Source organism: Ruditapes philippinarum, unplaced genomic scaffold, assembly GCF_026571515.1.
Source record: "Ruditapes philippinarum isolate M1 unplaced genomic scaffold, ASM2657151v2 ctg164_1_1_1_1, whole genome shotgun sequence".
Classification (NCBI taxonomy): Eukaryota; Metazoa; Mollusca; class Bivalvia; order Venerida; family Veneridae; genus Ruditapes; species Ruditapes philippinarum.
In genome coordinates, this window is record NW_026866554.1 from 408,662 (window position 1) to 426,026 (window position 17,365).

At 31.6% G+C, this 17,365-nt stretch overlaps 1 protein-coding gene across 2 annotated transcripts; it reads left to right on the forward strand.

The window, feature by feature from the left end:
* The first annotated feature begins 917 nt into the window (after positions 1–917).
* LOC132732870 (universal stress protein Slr1101-like) lies at positions 918–17,147 on the forward strand. 2 transcript variants are annotated; one of them, XM_060719394.1, is made up of 5 exons: positions 918–1,080; positions 4,967–5,047; positions 6,369–6,398; positions 13,398–13,504; positions 16,751–17,147. In XM_060719394.1, exons 1-5 carry the CDS (start codon positions 1,002–1,004, stop codon positions 16,961–16,963), a joined length of 510 nt encoding a protein of 169 aa, XP_060575377.1. In that variant the 5' UTR covers positions 918–1,001; the 3' UTR covers positions 16,964–17,147. The 2 variants fall into 2 exon arrangements, with proteins under 2 accessions (XP_060575377.1, XP_060575378.1); XM_060719395.1 differs by lacking the exon at positions 6,369–6,398 and having other exon boundaries at positions 921–1,080.
* The last annotated feature ends 218 nt before the right edge of the window (positions 17,148–17,365 follow it).

Consider the following 17,365-nt stretch of genomic DNA (forward strand, 5'->3'; position numbering starts at 1 on the left):
TGTGTGTTTTAATTTATTTTTACTGGGCGCGGCTTTATGCCATATGTCAGACTATCCTACGGAGGATGTAGTTTCATCGCCCCTATAGATATATACTTTGCTGATCGTAGAGACTCTCAAGTCGTCTATTGTCATAGAGATCTTGAGAAGGGTTCAGAAGTTATGATGCATGTGTATCACAGACAACTGTCTAAATGCATATTTTAAAAGCATGCAACATGTCATTTGGGTCATTAAACAGTCTACAAGTAGGGACATTAGAATTATCCATTGAGAAAAAGAAATATGATTGAAAAAATATACCACAAAAAAAAGAAGAAAAGAATTACATGTAATGCCGCGCAAAACGATCTTCAAGGATCAGAAATATAAGATCTCTGATTGAATGTAGGTTATTCACAACCAAACAAACCTGATTTGACAATTTAATACTATTCATAGACATTTTTCTTCATATATAACTTCGAAATGAAATTATGGTTATGTACATCAGAACAATATATGTCTGCACAAAATTTGTGTTCTAACTATTTAAAGGTAACCAATATCTCCAATTTCTGCTTATCCTCTTACATTTTCTTAGACATTCAAGTACATTACACTCGTTAGTTTCACATCGAACCAGCTACAACAGTAACACGCTAGTCCAAAATATATATAAGACGTTGACAAAGGCTCGGCAGATTGCAATGATCGGGCTCAATCAAACAGAGCCAGGGACATGTTCAGTTTTGCCGTTTTTGGGCGTTCTTTAGGGATTCTGTTTTATTCTGTTTGTGTAATAGTTTATATATTTTGCGCAAGCCTATTACTTGCTTTGCCAAGTGGTAGCAAAGTCTTATTTATGCTTCTGGATTTTGTATAGTAGTCTATGATCATGTTATAACTTTAGTGGTGTGATCCCTACAGATCGGTGATGCAGTAAATTATTTCACTGACCTATTTTCGGGACAGAAGACGTGTTGTTGACATCGATATATTTTTTGCGAATAAATACGAAAATGGCAACTGAAGGAGCAAAAGAAAGAACTGTTGTGATTGCGATGGATGGGAGTGAATATTCGGACTATGCATTCGACTGTAAGTTTGCATCACCATGTCATAAAGTAAACAAATTTATAGTGAACTGATGAAGTTTCTAAGCTGCCAAATTATACATACTGAAATGTGTTTAGTCTAATATTTAATACTCTTACATCATCATGAACTACTTTTGATACTACTTTTAATATTTTGTGTTTAATATTCAGTACAGATGCATGAGAATTGATATGACCTATGCAAATATTGTGAACAGTCAAAATTCATAATCATATGCAAATAATTTGGAGATGGTTTTTTAATGAGAAAAGGTGTATTATTTTTCCTTTATTGAAGTTGACATAAACAAAATTGGAAGTCTGATGCTATAAAGCAGGTGAATCTTCATTTGCATTTGCGAGTAAAAGTTCGGGTCTGGCGAGTAAAAAATTTATCAAACTCGCCCGACAGGCAATTAGGGAATTTTGTACTTATTATCAGACATCAAGAACGGATTATGATTGTCGCTAATTGATAGGTGGGAAATTCATCAGATTTTCTATGTAGAGATGTTTCTTTATTTAATGGTAACAGAAATTATTTGTAACAAGAAAATTGATTGGTTTAATGTCTTTGCTGATTATCAACAATTTTTTTTTTCCTGAAGTTCTTTTGTTTTTTAATTCTGCTGTCTTTCTTTGAATGACCTTTGTACCAGGTAAACTGATGATATTTCATTATCATCCAGATATTGAGCTATTACTGTAAATAGTAATAAAGAAACAAAAACAGAAAAAATTTCTTTAAAAGAAAAAAGTTAAACTTCACAATAAAGTAAGAATCAATATTCAGAAATAAACTTTTTTCCTGAATGATCCAGATAATACTACGTTTTAATTCAGAATAAATTTCTTATCACTTTATCATATGTTTAAACCATGCCCCAGAAGGTTTCCATTGATGCCAACATTTCTTCCAGAGACATTCTGAAATTAAGTTAAAAACCTCCCCACTTTTCATATTTCTTCAAGACCACAAGACTCAAGAGGTCTCATTAGTGGGGTTCTACTGTATTATTTAAAAACTGATTTTTTAAAATTATTATTATTGTAAACCTGAAAAATCCCGAGGCAGAGATTTTGTAGTCTTTGACTTTAAAATTTTGAAGGCTTAATGGAAGCCCTTCAAACTTCTACAGGGACAACCAGGAGCAAGGCCCGAACGAGACCCCTCATACATATACATCTTCATCACAGTTTACCCAATGTTCAGCAAGGTAAATGTTGGAAATGGCCTATACCTGTAATCACTACATTTTACATCATTGATTTGATTTAATTTAAAAAATCAAGTATGTAGCATATTTCTGATAGAATGATACAAATGATGTCAAAAGAAATCAGCTGTTTTTTTATAGACCTTATATTTTTATAGCTTTGCCTTAGCAAAAATTTATGTACCTCAGATATGACCCTTTTGTTGGCACCAACAATGGTTGAAGGAAGGGTTAATTAAGCAGTGGTTAAATACTATCTGTATGTATCTCCCAATAGTGTCAAACCCCTTGCGGGGACATAGACATCCCTGCTCATCAAGATTTTAATCTGTATTATATACTGAATATAACTTCAATGCAGTCAAAACAATATCATTAGCAGCAGATATTACATTTATATCCCTGTTAGACTAATGGTTATCCAGCTCAGGGAAAAATGGTAATCCAGCATAGAGAAAAGTTAACACGATGCTGCTAGTAGGTAACCTGCTACATGCATGGACAGCAATTGTTTCAGAATTACAATGTAGTCTTGTCCAGTTGTATTATGATAGTGTTTTTGTTTATGATGCTTGTTAAGTGGAACTAATACTAGAAATTCTAGAATGTTCAATATCTTATTCCCCATTGATGTGTATCTTGATAGGGCAATTACAGCCTGGTGAAGAAGCCAATAAATATAGTGCTCACAATAAAATAGATTAATGTTGTCTTAAACGACTCAAACAAGGAAACAATTAGCGAAATTAGACAGAAATTAGGCTTATTTAAGGATATTTTTGTGTCTGTTTCTCTATTTTGAGGCATTGATATCACTCTCTTATAAAGGTACTGCAACCAGTGCATTTGCTCCCTATAACACATGACAAAATTCCTCAAACAGATCTAAAGGGGCCAGTTTGGCTTACACCAGAGACCTTAAATTCTTCATGTGAGAATTACATCTTCTGTAAGTGGAAGTTTGGGAATCATTTACTCCTTGATTTTGGCTTGTGACTTAAAAAATGTAAATAATAACCTTAGTGCAATAACGTAATAAGTGCTTCTAAATTTAATAGCAGTTATTCCGTTATTGCACTAAGGTGGCGTAATGCTTTTCCTTCCTTACGGTTAAGTTACCTATATAACGTAACTTCCAATGTCAGACATTAATTTGCAGTCACTGGCTTTCAAAGTTTGGAACTTAATTGAAGTCATGATTACTGTTACTGTAGCTTGCGGAAAAACATTTAGTTCTTTCCAAGTCTGCAAATATGTCTGAAATAATGCACAGAGGGATGGCATTGATCTTTCTTCATCACTTAAGCTAGAAAGTTGTCAAATGACCTTTACAGTTTTTGTGTGACTTAAAATTTTATTAGAATCTAGTTTAAACAAAATAAAAAAGAAAGCAAAATCATAAATGCATGGCACTAAGCAAACAAATAGATATATGGTGACCCATTCTGTTTTAATGAAATAAATTTTGAAAACACTGAAAAACTGTTTTGCTCTGCCTATTCATATTAATAAAACCAGAGTTGAAATAGTAAAGATACAATTTGGGGATATAGTCCATGTGGTTTTGTAATTAATATCAATTATATGACCTCTTTTCTCATTATGTTCATAATATGCGATCTCATCTCCCAGATTGTTGGCATGAATTTTAGACTTAATCTAAAGTGAGGAATAATCATTCTAATATATACATTGTATCTAATTAAAATGAAATTGTATTGATGTACGTGTGGAGAAGGTTTTGCATTTATCTATTACAATACATTACACTTACATGTGTTGATGACAAACTGTTACATGTATCTACAGGCACTGCAAGACTGAGTTAAATCATGATTCAAAATGACCCAGCATTTAATGTCTTCTGTGAGCTGCCAATGTACATTGTATTTCAATGTTGTCGGGTGGGACTGGGTTGCAAGTGGTATAATAGTTCTAACCAACTTAAAGAGTTTCCATGTTTTTAGCCATATGTATTTAGAATACATACAGTCAAACCTGCATTAAAGAAAACCTCTTAATTAAGATCACCCTGTATATAAAGGCCACTCTTTGTCAAACCCTCATTGATGCTTTAGAAAAGAGTAACCTCCAAATAAAAACCATTATACTATAAAGGCCAATTGTTCAGTATCTCCCTTCTATGACCTTTGTTTGAAGGTTTGACTTGTATAAAACCAAATGTCACACATAAATTACAGTGTCCATATGAAAAATGTGTAAGCTCTGTTATTTTAGGCAAACTGAAAGAGTCATCATACCTGTTGATATTTATTAGAAACTTCTGAGGTTGAATTCAACATGATTTTTTGTTCATTTTTAAGTGTACAGTATTTAAAATTGTACATTTGAAACTACAGAAAATCACCATAGCATGACAACTTTATCGTCTACATTCAGTTACCCACAAGTCTTCCACAACTAATGCTGTCTGACAAAAGATTAGTTTAATGCAGAGATCTCTAAAGTTGGCAAAATATTTTATAAACCTCATATTTTATGATATTTTTATGACTACTTTTATGACAAGTTTACACTTTAAACTTTAATATGAAGTTAAATACTTTTAAATATCTTTGAGGTTAATACTGAAACTTGTATTGATAACTTTTAGATAAAATGAAGGTTTAGTTAAATTCTTGAGGCTTTTCATGACATTTCTATTTTCAGGGTATTGGGCTAATATTCACAAAGAAAATGATAAAGTCATCCTTGTGCACTGCCCGGAGTATCATACTGTTGTCCAGTCTCGTAAGTATTTTATAAGTTCACGTCATGTATTCACAAATAGATTTAATTTAGTCTACATAGTACTGTGCCAGCATTAGTAAGGACTTGCATATAACACCAGCAAAAAGTCACTGGTTTAGTACATGTATGTTCATTCATGCAGTCTAATACTCCATAATTATTATTATCCATCACTAATCTTGAAATGTTACCGTAATTTCCCATAATTGGAGTTATTCTTACTGTTAATGCAAGCGTACCTTGTGACTAGAAATGTAATGTTATAAAGGTTACGGTACATTTTTACAGTTAATATCTGAAAAATGAATTTATAGAAACAGTGCCCCAATGAAGTATTTGTTCAGGGCAACGCCTTGTGTATCATAACTTTCCTCAGGATAATATTTTAACTTTTCATAGTGATGGTAAATTATAAGTCTATAATGTTAGGGAACATGGGGTCATTTTGGGGGGTTGGCGGGTTGGGGAAAACCAAAAGACTTGAAAACTTGCCATTTATCCGGGGGGTTAAAAATTAAAAGGATTAATTTTTATGTGAGGAAACTTTTTAAACCCGGCTTTGTTTTTGGAAAGGGTTTTTCCATGTGCCCTTGTATGAAAATTTTGCATGGAAGGGCACCTTTAGGGCTTCCCCCACCGTAAAGAAACATCAAACCCTATACCCATACATTTTTGGTGTGATGTAAAACCCAATTAAACATTTTAACTGAACATGGATCATAGTTCCAACTGAATCTTTTTATTTTCTTATTTTTGTGAATATTTTGAAAACATTTGTGAATATTTTTTTAAATATATAATTCTTATATGTGTGCTACATGTAACTCAGTCCTGTGTTCTCTTTTTCTTAAGCTGAAGCATGTTAAAACAATATTTTGTATGAACATAATTATTAGAATAAAAATTGTTTTCAATCCAGTTCTTCTTGCTGTATGAAGCTGTAAAGTTCTTTGTTCTTTTACCAGGAAAAATGTGGAGTCAGATTGTGTGTCTTTATAGTTTGAATTGATTAATAGCTTTTGAATTGTTTGTTGCCCTGTTACAAGTGCCTAATGTGTTCCTGGAATTGCATGGATTTCCTAGATCAAGACTTTGAAAGGAAAACACTGTTTCTGTTAATACAGGATTATTAAATATTTTTACGTTCTTAAGGCCTTTAAATGTGCTTTCCATTTGTTCATTCAGTGTAAGATAATTCCATATTGCTATCTTAGTGCAGTAACAGGCTAACTCCTATTGTATTATATTAGGAGATAACATGTTACTGCACTAAGGGAAAGATATAATCGGTTCTCAGAGAGTTTCATCTCATATTTTACAGATGGCTTAAATGTTCCTCCATTTGGCAATGGTATGAGTTTAGCAAAACATATTCTTTCATGACTTAGATTAATTATTTCTCAGAAGAATATTGGCTACTACTAACTGTTAACATATCTATGTTTTATACTGCTGTGTGATAATTGATCCACATATCCAATACCCGGCACTTTAGGTCAAGCACTTTTTTTCTGCATATGGTGGAGGAAAATATGGCATAGCACATGTCAGATAATCTGTTTGATGTCAATTGTATTGGCTAACACTGCTTATTGAATTGTGGTACATTTAATATGGACAGAGAAGTTTGTGGCCTTACATTGAAGGCTTATGAAGCCTTTGAAATAAGTAGTATTTTTCTTCAGAAGAAATGGCAAACATAAAGTTGTTATGGCTTTACATCATCTGAGATGCTAATCACCTGAACAAAATAGCTTTGAATAAGTAATGATTAGTGAGAAAGGAAGCAAAATGTAAACAAAGTGGTATTTTGACTTCCATACAATGGGTTTTTTTTAGCAGTAAAATTAAAATTTCCAAAAAGCAACAAGTTTTAAAAATGGCTTTGGGGTATAAAGGCCCTTGAAAAAATTTTTTGGGAAAATTTTAACTGAAAATAAAACAAACAAAAAACATTTTGAAAAATTAAAAAAAGAAAGCATTTTTTAAAGCTTTAAAAGGGAATATGGGGCCTAAAAAAAAATGTTAAAAAATTTGACATAGACTTTGAAATTTATTTTTAAATCTTTTTTTGAAAATTTATAGATTAAATTTTTGTTTCCCGCCAATTTACTTTTTAAATTAAATCAAAATTGGATAATTTCCAATTAAAAACCCCTTCTTTTTTTTTGGGGGGGGGAAAGTTTAATTTTTTTAAACACATTTCTTGGGGTCTATAGAAAAATTTTGATTTTTTTGTTTCATATTTTTAACCCTCAGTGGCGTTTTTTAAACAGCTTTGAAATGTATCAAGAATATATTTTATTTAATTTTACAAAAAAGTAAACAAAGAAAAAAATAATAAAAGTTTGAACTAATAAAGACAAATTTTAGAAATTCATATTGTAAAAAATATGGTTTATTTTTTGGCCCCTAACTTTTTTTAGAATTGGAAATTTAAAATTAATTTTTTTTTAATTTTTGATTTGGGATGCCAATTTTTTTTCAAATTTAAAATTTCCTCTTTTAAAATTTTTTCCCCGTATTAAACCCCTACACTTTTTTTTTTTTAATTCAAGTTTCATTTAAACAATTGATTTTGGGTTTGGAAAATTTTATTATCTGAAAGAATGGGTTTGGGGAAAATTGAAAAAATTTACTTTTTGTCCTTAAAAGCCTTGGAAAAATACAAAAAATGTTAAAAATTTTTTTTCAGGGGTATGATTGAGATAAATGACTTTATAATTCTTGTAAGCATATCTCTGAAGAGTTACATTTTCTAAATAATTGTTGTGAGAAAAGCAAGTTTTGGGGTATTCCCCTGTCTGATTAAACTCCCCTGAAGTTGCCGGTTTCAAAAGTTTTTTAAGCTTAAGATTGAAGAAATGACAGTTTAAATTTTAATTTTTTGAATGGGTTTTGTTTATATTTAAAAATGGTTGGGGGTCAAAGGTTTAATATTGTAAATTTTGGGAAAAACCCAAAGGGGATTTTTTTGGGGTTTTGAGGGTTTGGGGGTCCAAATTGGAATTTTTGAAAAAAAGGTCAAGGGTTTTATTTATTGGGGGAAAGGTCAATGTAAATGTATTGGCAGGGGAATCAAGCTGATAAATTTTTAACAAATTTTTTTCCAAAAGGGGAAGGGGTTTTTTTGCCAAAGGTAAAGGGGTTTTTTTTTTTGAAAAAAGGTCAATGTAATATTTATTGGGGCAAAAAATCTGCGGGAAGGTGATAAGTTGGGGCAACAAAAAAGGCCCAAAATGATTTTAATTGGGAGAGGTCATGGGGATATTAATTGTGAAAAGGTCATGGTGATATTAATTAAGTTGAAATCAAGATGAAATTTATTACACAAAGGTCAATGTGAAATGTGTTGTGCCAATGATTCAATAATTTATTGAACAAAAGAAAGGTCAAGGTGATATTTAATGTGCAGAGGTCACAGTAATAATAATAGTGCAGAGGTCAAGGTGATATTCATTGTGGAAAGAGCATTCATTGTTAAATGTATTGTGCAGAGGTCAATGTGATATTTAATTAACAGAAGTGAAAGGCAAAAAGTTTTTATCAAGGTCATAATAGTTGAAAACTGTATTTGAAGGGTTCAAGTTGAAAGCAGTTTATTGTGTGTACATAATGTTATTATAATTCCACGAATTCCATTTTAAAGTACCTTTTGTTATCCTGTTCAGGGTCTTGGACAAAATGTCAGTAACTATGAGATGAAATGGTCATAATTGAAAGTCAAAATGAATATTGATTTATCTTTCTGAACATAATATTCAAATGCCAGAGGCATTACTTTTATCTTGCCATGTGTATGATAGTGGCATTGTACGTCTGGAAACTTGAAATATGAGGTAATGATTGTAAAGTGGTTTGGTGTTGAAATTCATAGTAGTTCAAGGTCACCACTTATTTAGAGGTCAGAGGTTGGGTAGCTTCAATATTTATACTGCTTATATAATGTCTACTTTAGACTACCTTAGATTTGCTGTTATTTTTTTTCTAATTGACTAAGATGTTAAATTATACATTTGTAGTCCTAGATGTACTGAACTTTATCTGCTTTCAAATGGACTTAAAGTGACACATGCATCCTTTCATAATTTCAGACACTTTCAGGCGTCTGCAGGAACAGACTGTACCTGACTTATCTATAAATCAGATAGCTTCCTATTTATAATCTGAAGATAAAATAAAACCATGTCTCAGGCTATTGATGAAAATTTTGTGGATCTGAAAGGGGGGTTAACAAATGTGATAACCAGTCTGATATATTAGCTGTAGAGAACATATTGTTTAAATGCTCTATCAGTTGCAGAGAGACATATTGATCTCAGGAACCTGTTTTATATTCAAGTTTTGGTGAAGAATATTCATAGAATATAATGGAAAAGATAGTTAATTAAGTTTCTGATTTCAGATCCAATTATTTTCTCTTGTTCATTTAATCATTGTTGACTAATACTAAAGATTCTTATTGCACCTGTCTGTTGGGCTGGACCATTGCAGAGCAGCTAAGGTCAGACTTCGAAACTTGCACCTTATTCCTATTAAATAAGACTTTACCATTCCTTCATGTGAAGAAGCTGTTCAGCTATTAAACTAAAGGTGAAAGGTTTAATATGGTGCATTCTATTGCATGAGGTGTGTTTTTGCTTTGAAGCCATTATGATATTGAACAGTGTCAGTGTGTTTTAAACACAGCCATGATGTATTATATTTCATTGGTCATATGATGTTAAGCTATTGAATAATTTTTCACTGCTCAAACTAGTAGTATTAAAAAGAAAGCATAACAAGAAGTTTCAATTAGGAGTGATAGAGACTATTAGACAAATGATATAGATTGAAATACATGTATATATAGAATGGAAAAGAAGTGTAGTCACATATAATCCTTGTTGTAAATGTTGATTCCATGTAAAAAGCTTTAATTCCCTATTGTTGAAGAAATTTCCTGAGAATTCACTTAAGTTTATATTGAAACATTATGTGGAATGTTTTCAAATGATTGAAAAGCACTTGTGATAGAATAATTGTTAGAATGCTATATTGTATTGGTGTTGACAGATGTATTGCAGTCTTATAAAATTTATAAACAACCAATCTTTCAGTTGGCAAGAAATTTATGCATGTGTTTTTACATCAGGTGCATTAAGCCTTCTATAAATCAAACATATATATATTGTTAATGATATGTTCCATATTGCATTTTATAGATGAAGAAACTTGCTGACTTTGTTTGTTTCCAATATTCAGAATAGTTTTTAATTTTACTATAGGTATGATTCTGCCAGGATAAGGTAAATGATTTATGGCACTGTACATTATAAAATATGTCTACCCCTATAAATATGTAGAGAACACTTCCTAATACTGTCAGGTTTCTAGGCTTGTGGTGTTGTCTCAACTGTAAAGACTTAAATTATTGAAGCATTGCATGTGTATAATTAGTCATTGAATCCATAAAAAATATGGACAATTGGTCCACAAAAACCATGTCATGTGTTAAAACTGATCAAGTCATGTGATTAAACAGATGATGTCATGTGACAAAACCTATCATGTGACAAGAAACAATATAAAGTCATTTGATTTGAAGTATTTGAAATGATCATGGACTTGAACTTCAGCCATGTTAATAACATTGTTCTAACTAATATATTTTCTTATTCTAGAAAATTGAACATAGAATAATTTTATTTGTTATGCACTTTTAGAATAATTTTATTTGCATATTTAAGTGTAGTTTAAAAAAAAAACCAACATATTGCGGAAATTTCGATTTATTTACTTCAAGTGTTTCAAGTAGAAAAGTACTGTATACTTTCTATGTCATAATTCAAATATCAGTATTTTTTTACAAGTGACTGTTTTGTTATAAATGGCCAACGGTGTTTGTTTACTCATTATTCCTGGAGGGCTTATTGACATTTGTGACATGCCTTTTTATAGATAAAGGCATAAATATTGATCTTGATCAGTCTTGTGAACTGTGATAAATAACTCTTGTTGGCTGCATTATTCGTTATAAGTTACCACTTTCAAATCGAACTCTTTTAGATTGAAATGGGGGCAATTCCATGTTCTCACATTGATAATCCTTTTTTCAATATATAAATCTTCTTATAATATTTGATCTTTAATGATAGCCAAATATTCAAAGTTTTATGTTGTTTAACCATGCACGTATATACAGCTGTATTTTGTACACATCCATGTTTTATGTTTCTACTATAGCTACTATTATTAGCATACTATTCTACCATAATGGTTGTTTTATTAATATATATTAAAAAAAAACAACTATAATTGCCATTTACAGTGAATTTATATTTTGTTGCAACAGTGCTCCAGTTCATCTATAAATAAGTTTTAATAATCATTCATGCCTTCTTCAGCTGTGAAATTTGTTGTTGTAATACTGTTTTAGTCTAAGAAAAGTGTGTTTTATTACCTATTTAAGTAAACTTCAGTTGCAATTAAGTTAATTCACATACATGAAAACTCTGGGTATGTAAGTCCTGAAGTTGTTTTTCCTAAAAAAAATGTGCATTCAGCCAATCTGTCATTAAAGTCATATTTTTTTGACAGCTCCTATAAATTGGAAAGACAGTGAAATATAGTGAATAACAAATGAAAAATCTGTTTCCCATTTATAGAGAGAATGTTTAAATTTCAATTCTTACCTCATCAGTGTTTAAATGTTAATTAGAAATCTCATCTGTAAAACATTTAGAAATTGGAGCAACTAAACATTCAATGTTTTACAAAACATGGACACAATTAGTTATAGTATTAATGGACAGTGTAGGAAATATGCGTGTGATTAAAGCATTAAACATTAGGTCAAGGGAACAATATTAACACAAAAATTATTTCCTGGCAGAAAAACTGACTTCTTTAATTCATTTGTGAACGTTACAAGGATGTATCAATAATATATATTGATTATTCTATAATTTAGCTACAATTATGTATATCCAAAACATTACTTTTGTTATTGGTTGTCATATAAGTTATGTCTTTATATAATTGAGCTAATAGTAATAGAAAGAGCATTGAAACACAAGGCTATCTGATTTTTATGAGGGGGCGTAGCGCCAGAGTATAATTCTGATTGCTGACTGTTTTGATGTTTTTTTTGTTTTTTTTTTATCATAATTAAAAAATGAAAACACATTCCCTGTTGTCGCAGTATGACACCCCAGAAAAAGTAACTAATGAAGGAGCATCTGAATATGATATTTCTATCGCCTTCTCTTTCTCTGTTGTCACAATAAGTAAACCTCAGAAAAAATGAGCCAAACTGGAGTGTGGGTTACAAATTAATACCTGCACTCCATTTAACGTTTATGTATACGATTTAACTCTGACACATTTTTAACAGAAAGGTCCCCAAACTATGATACAAATTATTTTTATGACACTGAATTAGCCATAAGTTTTTGCTCTATCCCCATCTATTAGTATCAATATGAATTTTTGCTCTTTCCCCGTCTATGAGTATCAACAATGAATATTTGTAAAGCCGTCTTTCACTCTGGTTATTTATACATAAAGATGAAATATCTACTAACAATGTAAATATAATGTACATAATTATACAGCTATGCGGTTTTCTCTTAAGATTACTGTGTTCAAAGTTCATGTGTAAATTGCGAAGTACAAATATAGGAAAAAACTTTGACCTGGTATACTAGAGAAAATAGTAAAGGGCAGTGAACTGTCAATGAGAGCTAATGTTTAATGTTGTTTATCTTTTCTCTTCACAAATATCTGACCTTCATTTAGCATCTAGGTATAATACTAAATTGAGTACACTGTACTTTCTACAAGCAGTGATGACATAAGGTATTAATCTAGTAAAATGAGAGATAAAATATTAAATTGTCCTCATCTAGCAGCCATCTTTAGAATGGTTTAATAAAATTGTATTGCATAAGTAAAGAATATATGTAAAATCTTTGTTTTTCTGTCAGGTTAGGCTACTATTTGATGTTTTTTTTCCATCTAACTATCAAATTCCTTGTATTATAACATTATACATTTTCAAAAACATTAAGGCAATGTGATATACATATAGCCTTTGTGATAAAGGAGAGGACTACCACGAGTTAGTGCAGCTCTCGAGTTAGTGCAGCTCTCGGTCCAAATACTTTCTGCTTTCATGTATTTATTATCTACAAGTATATATCTTGAATAAAAAGTATGTTTAAACCAAAGCAAGGAAAACATTTAACCCAAATTTAGCTTAAAAATGGTGGATGATGGCAATTTGACATTAAATTTTCTTGTTTATATTATATCATTTTTGTTTGGCATTGAATTAACATAGAATTATTTTCTGTTACTTTCGTTACAGCTATGGTAATGGCTGATGTAACAGTGATCACCGAGATGATGAAAGAAGAAGAGACCAGAATTAAGGGCTTCCTTGAAAAACTTGGACAGAAACTAAAAGACAGAAAGGTATGATGATATGAAGTTATTGTTGCTATATTATAAAAATAAAAAACCTCCCCACCCACTTGTGTGTGATGTGTTGGCTAACAGTCTGCTACGCTGCTAATCATTACACCTGCTGTTAGAGAGGAAGTGTCTAGCCTTTGCCAGCAGTAAACAGGCAGGCCAGCATGAGTCAAAATATATTGACGTGCCAAAGCTGGATTCTGTGATATTTTCGTTCTGGGTCAGAATCTTGCTTCTATAGAGACAAGATATTGCCCAGACACATAATAACACAATATCTCGTCACACATACAGTATGTTGGACTAGGTCAGCCTGAGCATGTCCTTGCAGTCTGACCAGGCTCTATACTGTTTTGGTAACTTAGTTTTATATTTTGACATAAATATCCCTAAAGTTTTAAATGGACTGTTCCAAATTCAAAGGAAGAAAAATTCCAGTATGCAACCACTTCAGTAGGTTAAGGGTTAATATGATGTACATGTAAACTTACGTTTTCAACACTCTACATTCCATGCCTTTGAATATATGAGCCGCGTCATGACAAAACCAACATAATGCGTTTGCGACCAGCATGGATCCAGACCAGCCTGCGCATCCGCGCAATCTGATCAGGATCCATGCTGTTCGCTTACAAACACTATAGCAAGTAGAGAAACTGATAGCAAACAGCATGGATCCTGATCAGACTGCGCGGATGCACAGGCTGGTCTGGATCCATGCTGGTCGCAAACCCACTATGTTGGTTTTGTTGTGACGCGGCTCATATATAGTTTTACATCATTAACCATCTCTGGCATGTCTATTCATGGCAGATCACAGGGAATGTGTAAGTGCATAATTATATGTACATGTGTTTGGTGTTTCTTTGCAGAAAAACAACAACTGATAAACAGTATCATTATACCTATATTTAAAACTGAGTTACCTAGACACTTGCCTGATAAGATTAACATTTTCATTTCTTGTTTTAAAACCCAGTGTGAGGGTTGTTTTATCAGTGATAAAGACTATATTTGATACATGTGTATATATTACAAACATTTATAATTATGCATTTTTGTAAGGGATAATAATGACATGTATATAGTTTTATATACCAGACAGCTGTCAATTTATGAAGAATTCTCACTTTTTTCTCTATAAAAAATGAAGTTTTCTGTATTATAAATGTTAATAATTATTCCTACAGGTTATAATTATGGCCCTTTATAATACTGCACGTTTGTAACGTCATTTTTCATTGGATAATCGTGATGTTTATATAGTTTTATATACATGGCTGCTGTCGATTCATGAAGAAATCTTACTTTTTTCTCTAAAAATGATGCTTGCTGTATTATAAATTCATTATAAAGATTGTTGGCCCTATATAAACGGCTATTTGTAAATATAACCCGAGCCGTAAGGCTTTATAATTAATAATATAAATGGTTATTTGGAAGTACAATTTGAACTGCTATGCTAAAAATCTTTAAAACTAATGATAATGATAAAAGGTTGAAAGCTTACATAACATAATCAATACGAAAGGGTTTTGTTAAAAAAAAAAAACAACTGCTTAATACACAGTAATATTAACAACTGTTAAATGCCTGTACATGTATAACAAATCTATATTTCTTTGTTAAGCAAAATTCAATGCATTAATGTTCAGCAGCTGTGTATATATATAGATAATAATATTGTAAACAACCAATGAAAATCTCTGTTACAAATGGGCTTTATTTTAAAATGAATGTGATCTTAATCATTTCTTAGGACTACACTGAAGCAAAATGGATTTCTGTAGACCTCTTTTGGATAGTAATAAGCACTTTAAAAAAGCTAAATCAATATGACAGGCTTCAGACAGTATGTCATTAGCTGGTGGTGAAATTACTAGGTTAACCCATCAGACTGACAAGTTAATACATTAGTTGTTACCATGTATATTAACTGACTGACTTGTAATCTAAGGATTTCTAGCTGCATGGGTTCAAACCTCATCAGGAGCGGGCTGTTTTCTTCTTGAGCAAGAAACTCTTTAGTAATACAATTATTGCTCAGTACTGGTTGGTTTTTAGGAACTGATTCCAGAGTGCATCAATAAGTTTCATAATGGCTTCCTACGTAATCAAACTAAAATAAATTCTTAATAAACTAAATGTTTTTCTTCTAATTAAAAGATCGACAAGTCCATTCAAGATAACTCGCATGGTAGGGGTAAAGCAAAAAAGTAAATTTTCTTCAAGATTTATTTACATGTATCCTGCTTACTAATTGTTAAACCCTCAAAGCTGTTGGTTCGAATCCCGGCAGGAACTTTGGATTCTTCCATGTGAGGAAGCTTAGATCCGGCTAGCTTACGAAATGCAGTGGTTCTACTCAGGTGCCCGTTCGTGCCTGAAATAATGCACTGAAGGGCACCTGAGGTCTTCCTCCACCAGTAAAGCTTGAAAGTCACCATATGACCTATACTGTGTCGGTGTGACGTAAAACCCAATCAAACAAATAAACTAATTGTACAATGAAGTTAAAAGTTAAAAGGTTCAATTTGACATTCACCAACTGTCTATAAGTACTTTAAGAAAATTTGATATTAAATCATCAGAAAGCAGCTAGCAGCAGTATATATTAGTATTCTGGTCAGATTGTGCAGAAGTGAAGGCTGGCCTAGTTCTATACTGGTCGTATAGCCAAAATATTATTGCTTCTAGGGTTGAAAAGGTTAATAACATAATTATCAGCACTTCAGGAGGAAAATTTTTAGACCAGATACAATGTCATATGTCTTAATTGATTTATCTGCTCTTTATAAATTGTACTTAGGTGAGACATTAATTGTTTTAAGACTCCTTTGATGTTTTCATGTGAAGTGACTTATAATAAGTTGATCTCTAGTACTGTAGATGTGTGCCTTGTCCTAGAAAAAGTTATTCATAGGTCATTCATAGCTTGATGGGATTCTGTTCATCCTGAGTGATAATTTAGGTGATGGACTTCTTCAAAGGCAGCTGAATTTCAACCTGACAACAATGTGACAAATTTTATACCAAATGATAAAAATTACTTTTGTATTAATGTAACATTTATGTTTGTGTCGAAAATGTGACATCCAAATCAATATCCTGTTATTAAAATGTATTTCATACAAATCTGTTTTGGTATAAATAGTATGGAAATAAATTTGAAAATTATGCTTGGATAGTTTGACAAACTAATTTTTGTTTAAATTAATTCAATATTTACAATTTTGTTTTTTCTAGTCTGGCGGTAAAGTGAAAAGCGTTGGTGGAAGCCCAGGAGAGGTAATTTGCAAAGTTGCAAACGATGAGCACGCTGATCTTATCGTCACAGGAACCAGGGGTATGGGTACGATCCGACGCACATTCCTCGGCAGTATAAGCGACTACATCATACATCATTCTCACGTTCCTGTCCTAGTTTGCAGACACAAGGATCATCAGCACCACCATTAGAACCTCTCTGATTGGCTGATATAAATAGTAACATGATGTCATCAGTGCAAGTCATGAATAGTGATGAGAAAGTTAGTGACAATGTTAAGGTTAACTTTTCAGAATTTTTTTTTGACTTTTTATCTCTGTTAAACAGAAGTACATTTTGATTAAATATATAGCTATATATTATTTCAACAAATGATGTTTTCAACAAATGATGTTTAGTCATCTACATGTATATGCACTTAAGAATTAATGATAATGCTTCACCTCTAGGTTTTGATGATAAAGTAGATTTCTTTTCATTACCTTTTTGAAAATGTTAAAATTTTTACGTAATTCATCCTATTTTATATGTTAATCATTAAAAGAATGCAATCTTAAAAAACTTTAAAAGCTTGTAAACAAAAAAAGGATAGT

Bases quoted from the DNA above. Each gene is read 5' to 3' on its own strand.
- LOC132732870 (XM_060719394.1), top strand. From the start codon at position 1,002: ATGGCAACTGAAGGAGCAAAAGAAAGAACTGTTGTGATTGCGATGGAT. The intron at 5,048-6,368 runs GTAAGTATTTTA...CATATTTTACAG, and splicing joins TCATACTGTTGTCCAGTCTC to ATGGCTTAAATGTTCCTCCA. The intron at 13,505-16,750 runs GTATGATGATAT...TGTTTTTTCTAG, and splicing joins AGAAACTAAAAGACAGAAAG to TCTGGCGGTAAAGTGAAAAG.